The sequence below is a fragment of the Equus caballus genome, chromosome 19 (assembly GCF_041296265.1).
Source record: "Equus caballus isolate H_3958 breed thoroughbred chromosome 19, TB-T2T, whole genome shotgun sequence".
Taxonomy (NCBI): domain Eukaryota; kingdom Metazoa; phylum Chordata; class Mammalia; order Perissodactyla; family Equidae; genus Equus; species Equus caballus.
Window position 1 is genome coordinate 43405124 of NC_091702.1, and position 13347 is coordinate 43418470.

General features: G+C 36.1%; 1 protein-coding gene across 1 annotated transcript in view; it reads left to right on the forward strand.

Moving 5' to 3' along the window:
* The window catches only part of UBXN7 (UBX domain protein 7), a 41380-nt gene extending 29806 nt beyond the window's left edge, over window positions 1-11574 (forward strand). Inside the window, exons 6-11 of the mRNA XM_001499603.7 lie at window positions 52-198; window positions 1691-1781; window positions 2709-2836; window positions 8461-8854; window positions 8980-9059; window positions 10386-11574. Coding sequence (XP_001499653.4) covers window positions 52-198; window positions 1691-1781; window positions 2709-2836; window positions 8461-8854; window positions 8980-9059; window positions 10386-10547 — 1002 coding nt within the window. The 3' untranslated portion in view covers window positions 10548-11574. The remainder of the gene's footprint in view (window positions 1-51; window positions 199-1690; window positions 1782-2708; window positions 2837-8460; window positions 8855-8979; window positions 9060-10385) is intronic.
* The last annotated feature ends 1773 nt before the right edge of the window (window positions 11575-13347 follow it).

The window sequence follows — 13347 nt, forward strand, 5'->3', positions numbered from 1 at the left end:
TACCAAGTAGAAATTGTTTCTAACAAGTTTTGTGTAACTTTATTCTTACAGGCCAAAGAGTGTGGCCAGATGCAGAATAAGTGGCTGATGATAAACATTCAAAATGTACAAGACTTTGCATGCCAGTGCCTCAACCGTGATGTATGGAGCAATGAAGCTGTGAAGAATATTATCCGGGAACATTTCATTTTCTGGCAGGTGAGGAGAGTTAATCAACTTTTTTGTAGTATGGGATGTTGGGGAGGATGAATTAGGTTTAAACTGGAAAAAAAATTAAGAACTGAGTTAAATTATGACATATGAAAAAGTAAAACCACCCATAATAGCTGGAATAGTAAGGACAAGTGAAAGTTAGGGCAGCAATGAGAACTCCCAAGGGAAAGAGGAAAAAAAAAGAACCAAGCCATATAATTTTCATATCTCAGAAGAGTTTAAATGTCTTGATAGATTATAACACTGTACTATTCAAGTAGAAATATAATGTGAGCCACATATATAAATAAGATTTTCTAGTAGCCACATTTAAAAAGGTCAAAAGAAATGAGTGAAATTAATTTTAATATATTTTTAATCAATGTATCTAATATAAAACTAATATTTAAATATTAAAGAGATGTTTTGATTTTTTTATGTTTGTTAAACTTTCAAGATCTGGTGTGTATTTTACACTTACAGTACAACTCAGTTCCGACCAGCCACATTTCAAATGCTTCAATAGCACATCTTGTAATGACTACTGTAATTGACATTGTGAGTGAAGATCTTGGAGTAAAGGGAAAACATTTGACTAAGACTTTGATTTCAGCTTGAGTTCGATACTCTTTAACTGTATGTCCTTAGATGTGTCGCTTAGTCTTTCTGCTTTAGTTTCTGTTTATATACAGTCATGTGCCACATAACGACGTTTCAGTCAACGATGGACCGCGTATATGATGGTGGTCCAATAAGATTAGTACCATATAGCCTAGGTGCATAGTAGGCCATAGCATCTAGGTTTGTGTAAGTACATTCTATGATCTTTGCCAAATGGTGGAATTGCCTGATGACACATTTCTCAGAACATATCCCTGTTGTTAAAGGAGGCTTGATGGTAAATTAGCTAGCTAAGGTTAGATGATCTTGCTCTAATTTTTTATTTTATGAAAAATTACAGAAAATAAAAACTTCTGAATCAACTTAATTTTTTTCCCACTACAAGAGATGCCATTCATGTTTTACAGGATCCTCATTTGGCTGTTCATGTTTTACAGGCCCCTAAATTCAGTATAGCTTTTTTCTGAATGGTAAACTTTTATTCAGTGACTGTTGATTCATATCTCTTTGCTTAGCACTATGCTAGGCACTCCAGCTTATAATCTTAGTATATTGTGATTTATAAAGATGTATATGGTTGAGAGTCAGGAATGACATAGGTGGACAGAAACTTGGAAAGGAAGAGTAATACCTCTTCTGGGAAGAGAGGAAGAATGGATTGATATGTTTATGTAAGATTCCAGAAGGAACTGAGGGCAGGAAGTTGAGGGAGTTCACACCAGTTAACCTTCATTTTCTCTTGAATATAGGAGTGAGATCCTAACATGTACCAGAAGTATATTTGGAGAATTAATTGTTGTTGGTATATAACAAGGATATAGTTGGTACTTTTTTTAGAGGCTGACTGTTTTCTTTTTTAATATCAATGATTTAACAGGTTTATCATGACAGTGAGGAAGGTCAGAGATACATACAGTTTTATAAGCTAGGGGATTTCCCCTATGTTTCCATCTTGGATCCACGGACAGGTAAGATTTATATCAACTTATAGCCTTTAATCTATCTTTTATCTTTCAGTTACCTAAATAATTGACTTTTAATATTTGACTGAATATAGTTTCAGAATTGTAATAATTTACGTGATGGTTCTTGTTCATGCCCTTTAGAATTATTTAAATAGCTATTGAAATGTGTATTTAGGGACTGTTTCTGACAACTTTGGGAGATGGTAATTTATATTTGTGCAGTTCTGTTCTTTCAAAAAATAACTGTTTATCTTTCTTTTTATTTTATAAGGGGTCCCTTTAGGTTTTCTGTCATTAAAATATAAAGATTGTAGGGGCTGGCCCCATGGCATAGTGGTTAAGTTCAGTGCGCTCTGCTTTGGCGGCCCAGGTTCATGGGTTCACATCTCAGGCATGGACCTACACTACTTGTCAGCCATGCTGAGGCAGTGGCCCACATGCAAAATAGAGGAAGATTGGCACAGATGTTAGCTCAGGGCTGGTCTTCCTCAAGCAAAAAAAGAGGAAGGTTGGCAACAGATGTTAGCTCAGGGTGAATTTTCCTCACCAAAAAAACAAATAATAATAAGATTGTTCAAGTACTGGTTGTAATCCCACTGGAGAGGCAGAGGATAGCGCTGACTTTATTATTAATTGCTTGAGTTTTATATAGATACTGCTTTGTCTGAATCTCTTCTTCCTAAATGACAGGAAGTGATATCAGCCGATAAAGTAGTTGCCCTATCTTGATGGCTGGGAATCTCTTAGGTGGTTGTAATTAATGTATCCTCTAGGCTATACAGATACCATGTAATTTAAGCTGGTGATGGGTGGGGATATGTGTTCCCAGTAAATTTTAATTATTCGTATGCCAAAAGAAATACTTAATGACAAAGTTCAGAAAGAGTGTTGTTTTCATCATATTTATATATACTGGTTTTTAATCTTTAGGTCAGAAGCTAGTAGAGTGGCACCAGTTAGACGTATCTTCTTTCTTGGACCAAGTGACAGGATTTCTGGGTGAACATGGGCAACTGGATGGACTTTCTAGCAGTCCCCCCAAAAAATGTGCCCGTTCAGTAAGTATGGCTAAGAAGTAGTGATGGGCAATTAAGTGTAATTGTATGTAAGTGTTTTGTGTAAAATGTTTGAGGTTAAGATGGTAAAGATAATAATGTAAGTAGTGGACAGTTACAGTTTGTGGCTGTACAACATCTTAGATGCCCTCCTTAGATTCTAATAATTTCCCCATATGGGTTCTGTCTTCCTAAGGAAATCGTAAGATTCATATTTCCAGCCTTCCTTGCAGCTAAGATACAGGCATGTGACCTCACACCTGGATTTAGAAGTAAACAATGTGAATGTGTGAGCAAGAGGACTGATCTGACAAGCCTGGTGACAGAGGAATCCCCTTTTTCAGGGGCTTTTGGTATCCAGATCTAAGTATTTTGCTAGAACAACTCATGGTATAGTTGGTGTTATTACTGGTTATATAGCTTTAGGGCCTGACTCTCTGGCCCAGCCAGAGATTATTTCTATACTTAATTTCTATTACATCTATTACTAGGCAGACCTATTTGATAATGGGTATCAAGATTAGTTGTAAGTAAGAGACCTTCAGAGATATGGGAATCTCACATTGGTTGTAGGAGCTATTTGGGTTTGATGGCAGTGAGGATAAAATTAGTTTTAGGATGTCACTTTAACAGTCCATATCATACAGTGATGAAACAGTTCCTTAAGTTATCACCTAGAATAGAGTGTCTGTTTAAGAAAAGGCTATGGGTGTTTGCCAAGGGGTGGTATGGAATTGTTTTTTCTATTACACAGAGAAGTTTTATTTAGGTGGACAACTAAAACATTGTTTCACCTTTATCTATAGACACTGGGTATTTTTTGTTTTTATTGCTAAGAGAAGTTTTACTTAGATAGAATTTTAAGGCATTAAAAAACCCGCAGAGTTTCTATAATTGCCCTAAGAGAGTTTCTTATCTTTTGCAGTCATAAGGCTGATATTGTCAAAAACCAGGGCCTGAGCTTGTGAGTTGCTGAATTAAAACATAAATTGAGTTTACACCCTCCCCAGATCTCTTATAAAAGTTCAGGCACTTAGTGGGAAAGAGTGGGACCATAAAATTAGACAAATACATAGGGATGGTTTGGGTGACTGGTACCTCAGACCCCACTTCTGATAGTAAATTCTCTGAGTGTGAGAAATTTTGATCACCTCTGTGCAAGAGAAACACCGACAAATAATGGCTTAAACAAGAAAGACATGTACTTTTCTCAACAAGAAATCCAAAGTCAAGCAGTTTAGGGCTTGATTCCTATGTATGTCATTGAGGAACCAGATTCCTCCCCGTTTTTAACCTCCTTCCTTAGTATTGGCTTTTGTCCTTGTGATCACAGTATAGTTTCTGCACTCCCAGGTATCATATCCAAGCATAGACAAGGAGGAAGGGGGTGGTGCCTCTTTTACAAAGGTAAATAGCCACAGATAAGAGTTCTCCTTATTTCAGTTGGACACATTTTCTTGCACAAACACAATTGAGGTTTACTAATAAGAAAGCAAAGAAGACTGGATGTGAGATAGGAAACTAGCAGTGTCTATCATAGTGTCATTCTTTAAAATCAACCTACGTGGTACACAGTGTAATTACCTGCAGTTAGCTAAGCCATTGCATGTCATGTAGGCACACCTCTTTGCTTGTGTGTGTGTGTATGATAAATTGGCTTTGTTTATTTTATTTTTAAAAATTTTATAGCTTTATTGAAGTATAATTAATGTGCAGGAAGCTGAACACATTTAAAATTTACAGTTTGATGAGTTTTGATATGAATATCTTTTGATGTACTTTTTTGCTGTCTTTTTTGGTGAAGTGTCTATGTAGATCTCTGGCTCATTTTTTTTATAGAGTTGTATATTTTCTTATTGAATTGTAAGGTTCTTTTTATATTGTAGATATAAGTTCTTTGTTGGATATATGGTTTGCAGATATTTTCTCCCAGTCTGTTGCGTGTTTATTCATTTCCTACTAGTGTCTTTTGAAGAGCACATTTTAAACTTTTGATGAAATCCAATTTGTCAACTTTTCTTTTATACTTTGTGCTTTTTTTGTCTTATCTTGGAAATATTAGCCTAAGCTAAGATGTTGTCCCATGTTTTCTTACAGTTTTAACTCTTAAGTCAGTGATCCGCTTTGAATTAATTTTTTTTTTCTTTTTGAGGAAGATTAGCCCTGAGCTAACTGCTGCCAATCCTCCTCTTTTTTGCTGAGGAAGACTGGCCCTGAGCTAACATCCGTGCCCATCTTCCTCTACTTTATATGTGGGACACATACCACAGCATGGCGTGCTAAGTGGTGCCATGTCTGCACCTGGGACCAAACTGGCGAACCCCAGGCCGCTGAAGCGGAACGTGTGCACTTAACCGCTGTGCCACTGGGCCGGCCCCTGAATTAATTTTTGTATGTGGTGTTAGGATAGGGTTGAGTTGGGTTTTTTGTTTGCATGTGGCTATGTACTTGTTCCAGCATCATTTGTTGAAAAGATTATCCTTTTGCCATTGAATTGCCTTTGCTCCTTTGTCAAAAATTGTTCATATATATGTGGGTTTATGGACTCTGTTCTTTCCAATGATTAACGTCTTTCTTTACACCAGTATTTCGCTGTCTTAATGATTACTGTAGCTTTATTATAAGTCTTAAAATCGCATGGTGTAAATCCTCTAACTTTGTCCTAATCTTTATAGTTCTTTTGGTTATTTCAGGTCCTTTGCATTTCCATATAAGTTTTAGAATCAGCTTTTTACTTTCTATAAAGAAAGCTACTGGGACTTTGATTGGAATTGTATTAGCTCTATGGATCATTTTGGAGAGAATTGACATCTTTTCAGATCCATGAACATGGCATATATATCTCCATTTATTGAAGTCTTGAATTTCTCTCAGCAGTGTTTTGTAGTTTTTGTTTATTGACCTTGTAGCCTACAGCCTTGCTGAAACTCGCTTATTAGTTCTAGTAGCTTTTCTGTAGATTCCTTAGAATTTTCTATATAGACGATCATGTTGTCAGCAAAGTCAGACTTATTTTACTTCTTCCTTTCTAAACTCTATGCCTTTTATTTCTTTCTTAGCTAGCACCTCCAATACAAAGTTAAATAGACATAATGGGATTAGACATCCCCAACTAGTTTCTGTTGTTGGGGTGAAAGTATTCAGTTTTTCACTAAGTTTGATGTTAGCTACGTGTTTCTTATAGATATACTTTATCAGGTTGATGAAGTTTCCTTCTATTCCTATTTTGCTGAGTTTTTATCAGGGGATTTTTGTCATGTGATTTTTTTACATCTATTGAGAGGATCATATGGTTTTCTTTTTTAGTAAATTCTGTTGATTGGTTTTCTTAATGTTACAACAACCTTGTGTTCCTAGGCTGAAACTGACTTGGTTATGATGTATTACTTTTTAGTATAATTTTGGGTTTAATTTGCTAAAATTTTGTCAAGAATTTTTGTGTGTATGTTCATAAGAGATACTGGTTTATAGTTTTTTTTTGTTTTGTTTTCCTCCTAATATCCTTTAATGCCTTTGTCTGGTTTTGGTATCAGGTAAATGCTGGCTTCACAATATTGGGAAGTGTTTCCTCCTCTTCTGTTTTCTGGAAGGGTTTCCATAGGATTGATATTATTTCTTCGTTAATATTTGATGACATTCACCAGGGAAGCCACCTAGGCCTAGATTTTTCTTTGTGGGAAGTTTTAAACTACAAATCAATTTTATTAATAGATATAGGACTCCTCAGGTATCTGTTTCTTCTTTAATGAGTTTCAGTACGTTCTGTCTTTTTGTAAAGGTGTTTGTCCATTTTACCTAAGGAGTCAATATATTGCCATAAAGTTGTTCATTATGTTTCCTTGTTATTCTTTTAGTGATTATAGTGTCTATAGTGATGTCCCCTCTCTTGATCCTGTTATTGGTAATTTGTGGTTTCTTTTTTCCTGACAGTCTGGCTAGAGGCTTATCAGTTTTATTGATGTTAAAGAATCAGCTTTTGGTTTCATTGATTTTTCTTCTGTTTTCCAGGTTATTAAGTAATTTCTGTCCTTTCTCTTTTCCCTTCTGCTTAGTTGGGTTTAATTTTATTTTCTGTTTCTATATGGGTACTTTTTTATTTAAGATGGAAACTTAATGATTACTTCGAGATTTTTCTTTTCTAATACAGACATTTAGTTCTATAATTTTTCCATTAAATGCTTCTTCAGTTTCATACCACAAACGTTTTCTAGCTGCAAGGGAAACTGATAAATGGAATTTTTTGGCTTGCCGTGTTTTCTTTTGTAAACATGATTAGAATTTTGTAAGTAACAAATCAGAGGAGAATGGATATTGGATAGGAAGCCAGCAGTGTCTGCCATGGTGTCAGTCTTTAAATGATCACGCTATGTGCTGTGCAATGTTGTTGTTATAAACCTATAGTTGACCTAAGCCATTGCAGGTCTCATGAGCACATCTGCTTGCTTTTTTTGGTGATAAATTAACCTTAAGTTTACTTAGATTTTTTTCTTTAATTTTTTGCTGTATGATTGGCAGATAGTGAAAGCCAGAATGAGGTTCCTTTAGTTTTTTGTTAGTAATCCATACAATTTTTACCTTTTTATTTTGGAAATTTTTAAGCATATTCAGCAGTAGAAGGAATTTATTGAGCCTCTCTGTATCCATTAACTAATTCAGTAGTTTTCAACATGTGGCCAGTCTTGTTTTATCTCTTACCCCATCCTGTTCTCATTATTTTGAAGCATATCTCAGAATTCATTGTTTCATTCATTAATACTTTGGCATGTATCTTTAGAAGATAAATTCTCTTTTTATTTTTTTTTAAACACAATCACAATACCGTTAACACACCCTTAAAAAATTAACAGTAATTCCTTAATATTATGAGATAAGACAGTCTTCAACTTTTGGTTATCTTACACATTTTTTTGTGTGTAGTTTGTTTGAGATAGGATCTAAATAAATTCCACTCAAACAACCCACATTTTGTGACTCACTAAGTTTAGTGAAATCTGTTATGTTAGAACTTAACCAAGGGGAAAACTATTGAAATCTGCTTTTCTCATGATCAGAATGAAAACTTTCATTGTAATTGAGTTTGGGGAAATATAGTTGTTGTTTTTCGCTATTGATTATATGGTATTTTGTTTTGTTTTGAATGTTAGAGTTCTGACTTTCAGATTTTTTTGCAAAATAATAATTACTGAATTATTTATTGATATTCTTCTCTGTACCAAAGCAGTGCTAGTTGAAGCATACAGTGGTGAGCAAGGTAGACATGCTTCTCTGTGTTTAGTCATTTTAAAGGCTAATGTTTTGGCTTTATATTTAAAAACCTCGATTCTTGTCTTTTTCTGGGCAGAGAAGAAACTGTTTTCTTGACTATTCATTTTGATGCAGAAAAATCCTATGCTTGCAACATCATTGTGCCAGGTGATGTGACAGTTTTCAGACTCTCCATTCCAACTTGGCTGTGTAAGACAAAGTTGTTGGCCTCAGATAGCTTAAAATTTAGTAGAAGAGATAAATTCAACAGAAAATAATAATGGCAAGCTATTATATTTTTTATGCCCTGTTTGACTCGACTGTTTTTTGGTTTAACTGTTTTCTTTTTCTTTCCACCCATGTTTTATGACTGCATCTTGCAGGAGAGCCTTATAGATGCAAGTGAAGACAGCCAGCTAGAAGCTGCCATCAGAGCCTCCTTGCAAGAGACACATTTTGATTCAACACAGACAAAACAGGATAGCCGCTCAGATGAAGAATCTGAATCTGAACTTTTTTCTGGCAGTGAGGAGTTCATATCTGTTTGTGGCTCTGATGAAGAAGAGGAGATAGAGAATCTTGCCAAGTCCAGAAAGTCTCCCCACAAAGATTTGGGGCATAGAAAAGAAGAAAACAGAAGGCCGCTAACTGAGCCCCCAGCCAGAACTGAGCCTGGAACAGCCACAAACCACCAAGGATTGCCAGGTGTAGATTCAGAAATATTGGAGATATCGCCTGAAAAATCAGATGGAATAGTGGAGGGCATAGATGTAAATGGTGAGTTACATTCTATACTTGCTGCAGTTAAAACTTGAATATTACGGAAGAGATATATTTATTTGCTTAAATTAGTCTTCTATCTTAAGCTCCTGTGTCTTTTTTTTTTTTAACCGTTCCTGTAGGACCAAAAGCACAGCTGATGTTGCGGTATCCAGATGGAAAAAGGGAACAGATCACTCTTCCAGAGCAAGCTAAACTGCTAGTAAGTATATCTAATTGAAAGCGTTTGCTTGAAGCAGAGAAACTAATCAATTGGTTTAATTGGCTTGATGATTCTTTAAAATAGGCGTTAGAGATTGTCTGACCTCTAACTGGAAACTTAATGGTGTTGAACCTTAATTCTAATTACTTTATTCTCTTGCTGTATTATCTTAGGCAAGTCACACAGGGTCTATTCCAGTCAAAGCTTTTCTGTTCCATGGCTGCATGGAATAGAAACTCAACTGAATTACCTGGAAAAGGGTAGTAGGATTATTTGAAGACTATAGTGGGTTTTATGGCTTTCCTAGTAGCTAGAACTGCAAAGTGGTTAAGAACCAAGGCTGTTTTTCTCTGTGTTTCTCTCATGGGGCCTGTTTGGTCCCCCCTTGTGATTCTCACCATTCTTCTCTCTATATACTGGTGGCTTTTGTTTACCTCTCAGCTTGTGCGTGGTCCATCATAAATGATGCTGAGGGCTTTTTTCTCTAAAGTCCACAGCTGATGGGCCTTTCGTCTGTGTTTTTCAACTCCTGGAAAAGAGAATGAGTCTGACTAGCTTAGCCTAGCCTCTGAATGAATCCTCCTTAGGTCAGGATTCCATACTTGGCCATTTGCTGTGACTGGAGATAATCAGTCTGATTCTTAAAGAATCAATGCTGGAATGCAAGTAAGACCTGGCTGCTGGTGCTGGTACCCGGACTTTGTTCCAGGTCTAGTATTTGGAAGGGAATGGGAGATGAGGCAATGGATGGAGCAAGCATAGACCTCTTTTTTGAAAAGTTTGGTTGTGAAGCTAGAGGGGGGAGTAGGCAGTAATCAGAGGGAAAAAGATGATTGAAGGAGAGACTGACCATGTTTTAGTCTGATGGGAACATCTGTAGAAAGGGAGATATAAAAGAGGGGATCTTCTTTGGGGGCATGGTTTCTGAGAAGGCAGGAAGAGACAGGTGCTAAGATTGGCTAGAGGTAGAATGAAGGACATATCTTCCCTGATAAAAAGAAGGAAGGATCACTGATAAAATGTTTAAAAATGAGACAATAATTTTATAAATAGAAATTGAGTTTGTTTATTGAGGAGACAGTAAAAATCCTGTATATTTCAGTGTCATTTAATGACCCTGAGTTATTGGGTACAGGTTTATTGTTTCCCCATTTAAGGGGTTATATTGGCTCTTCTACAAGGGTAAGTTTTGGTTATCTGATAGAATAACTTAAACTTCATATCTCATCTGATAACATGAAAGTGAATGTTATATGTTTAATTCTTTAATACGCTTTTTCTTTTTATTTCCATCTGACAGCCTTATCTTTCTTTTATTTTTCATAGGCTTTGGTGAAACATGTCCAGTCTAAAGGATATCCAAATGAACGTTTTGAACTTCTCACCAACTTCCCTCGAAGGAAACTCTCTCATCTGGACTATGACATTACATTACAAGAGGCAGGCCTTTGTCCTCAAGAGACTGTCTTTGTACAGGAAAGAAATTAACATCATGGCCTGACCTCTCTCAGCTCACCCCTTTTTTTCCCTTTTCCTGTGAGATACCATGTCACTGAGTATGCATTTTGGCTCATAGGACCATAGAGCCAAAGTTGGGCAAGCAAGTCACCTGCCTTCTCTTTTTATTTCTTGCTCTCTCTCCCCACCCCCACCTTTTCTCTCCTCTTCAATTTTCTTCTTTTTCCTGCTTTTCTTTCTTTCTTACCTAATCTGGTGACCAAATGGAAGTGTAAGGATAAGACCTCCTAGTACTGGCAGCAGGAAATGTGTGTTCCAACAAGTGGTCTCTTGCACGGCACTTTTTCGGGATCAAATAATGTTACTCCTCCGACTCCTTTGTGAAAGGAATGGCTAGTTTCAGAATAAGAACAACCTCCCTTTTTTGTAAGCCCCATTTTTAGTAGGGAGAAGAAATTCTCTAACACATGTTTTGTTTTGTTTTGTTGTTCATGTAGGAAATACCACGTAACAAAATATCCAGACTTTTGTTTTACATGGAAAAAGCATCCCTTATAATTGTTGCTCATGGTACTTAAAATTTTTTTTCAAAAGATTCTTCCCAGCTAGAGTTATTTCCATCATATGTGTTGTAGGCAGAATGAGTGTTAAATGTAGAGTGAGTAGCATGGGTGGCTTTCAATATCCTAGCCCGAGACAGCTTTCTTTGTTATTACTCTTTAAACTGTATTGATCCTGCTAGTCCCAGAATGGACATTTAGTGAGTACATTGTGTGACTGGGATAGGAAGGTGCTTGCTGTTTTTGCCAGTACAGCATATTAGTTCCTTTGGCCCTTCCATTGTTTGGGTCCAGAAGTGATCTATAGGAAGGCAGCTGTTCAATAATCATGCAGTACAATGGCTTGTAGTTGGAACCATATGGTTATTGATTGTCCTATGTGCTTTAAGGCATACTTATGTATGTCCCGGGGGAAAAAGAAAAAGATGCAGCTGAGAGTTGCTAACCATGTTCCTTTGGTTAGAAGTAAATGATTCATTTTTTACCCCTGATTGGAACAGTCTCTAAAAGGCTCTGGTGATTGAATGAGCTTAATTCCTCATGCTGTTTTCTTGTAAAAGGTATCGAAACTGAAAGCCTCTCTAAGGGGAAAAACTTTAAATTCAGCTCATAAGACAACATTTAGTAAGGGAGGTAGGAAAGATTACCAGTAATCTTCAGATGTTGTGGGTATTTTCTGCCAACAAAAGCCACATTCAAATTGTAGTTGGTGAAAGCTTCTTTCAGTATTATTTAGAAAAGACCATCTTGAATCTATCTAATACAGTTTGACTTATCAGCTTCACTATATGCTCAGGTCTTATTTTGAGCATTAAGTAGAGTCCTCTGAAGGGGTAATAGTGATTCTGGTGGCAAAATCAGAACTTTAACTTGTTATAAAACCATAATGTAGAATGCACCTATTTTGTCAATTGGGGATTTAGATTGATTGATTCTTCTACTTGAGGAACATAGATTGCTATTGCACAGAGACCTTTAAATTCCCATATACTTTAGGATCACTCTGTTGGCAACTAGGGGATTAAAAAAAAAAGATGCTTATGCATTGCTAGTACACAATTAGAGAATATTTCTAACGGTTGGATTTTGAGGGACCCTCCCTAAAGAATGAGTTATGTATCTCCTCAAGGAAATCATGGAAAATTCTGTTTCTTCTTCAGTGAGTCCTTTTGAATTAATGTTCTTACATTTTTTCCTAAGTCTGTGTAAGTGCTTATGTATAAGTATATAATTGTATAAATATTTATAAATATATTTATATAATTACAATTTCATTTATACCTTGAGTCAAAGTTCTGTCTTTAGATTGGTGACTGAGTAATACCACTTTGGTGTTTTTTCAAAGGCTCTCAAGGCTAACTAGCAGGTTCTGATTTATGGAGGAAACATGGTTTTCATGTTAATTCCTCATTTGTATCTCTGAACTTGGATAATATACTTACTATCTGAGGAATAGAGCTGTATACTATTAAAGGTGCGTTAGAGGGTAAAAAAATTGTTGATAGTAGACGAGGTCAGAAATCTGAAAATTCAGGGAGGCACAGGGTAATAAATGAGGATATGCCCAGCTTTGGTGCTATGATGGCACCCATCTCTATTCTCAGTAAAGTGACAGCTAAAGCCCAAATCTGTCAAAAATGTGAAGTCGAGAATTTTCCCAATAGGACTCTGTTTCATTCTTTTGCCTACTAGCTTCTCTTTATGAAACATATTTAGAGAACTTGAGACAACATGTTTATTAATGATAGGATGTAGTTCTTTTAGATAAGCTCGGCCCTGGCATATCCATTTATGAGAAACCAAAGTGACTTTTTCAACTTGGATTTCTGTGAGATGACCAAGTATATATAAAGTGATTTAAATCAGCATATCAAAGAGGGCATGAGATATTGATCCAACTGGATACAGCTGGGGTGTTTAGAGTACAAGATGTGGAGGATTGTATTTTATTTCAAGGCAGGAGTGTAATTATCCTGGGCTTGATATAGAGGCTCATGGGGGAGGGATTATGGATTTTACTACTTGGGAAGAGTAAATAAGGAGTATTGCTTTGCTCAAGAACTTAATCCTCTTAGGGAGTATGCTTCCTCCTGTTTGTCTTATTTCCTCTGCAAATTCCTTTGCTCTTTGGAGGAGAGGTTTTATTGAATAGATTAAATGAAGTTAGTAAAATAGTTAAAAATAGTCATTCCTTATAGGTATTGGAAACAGCTTGAAAGAGAGTTTAAAAGGTAGAGAGGAAAAGAACAAGATACACTTTGAGAGTAAGT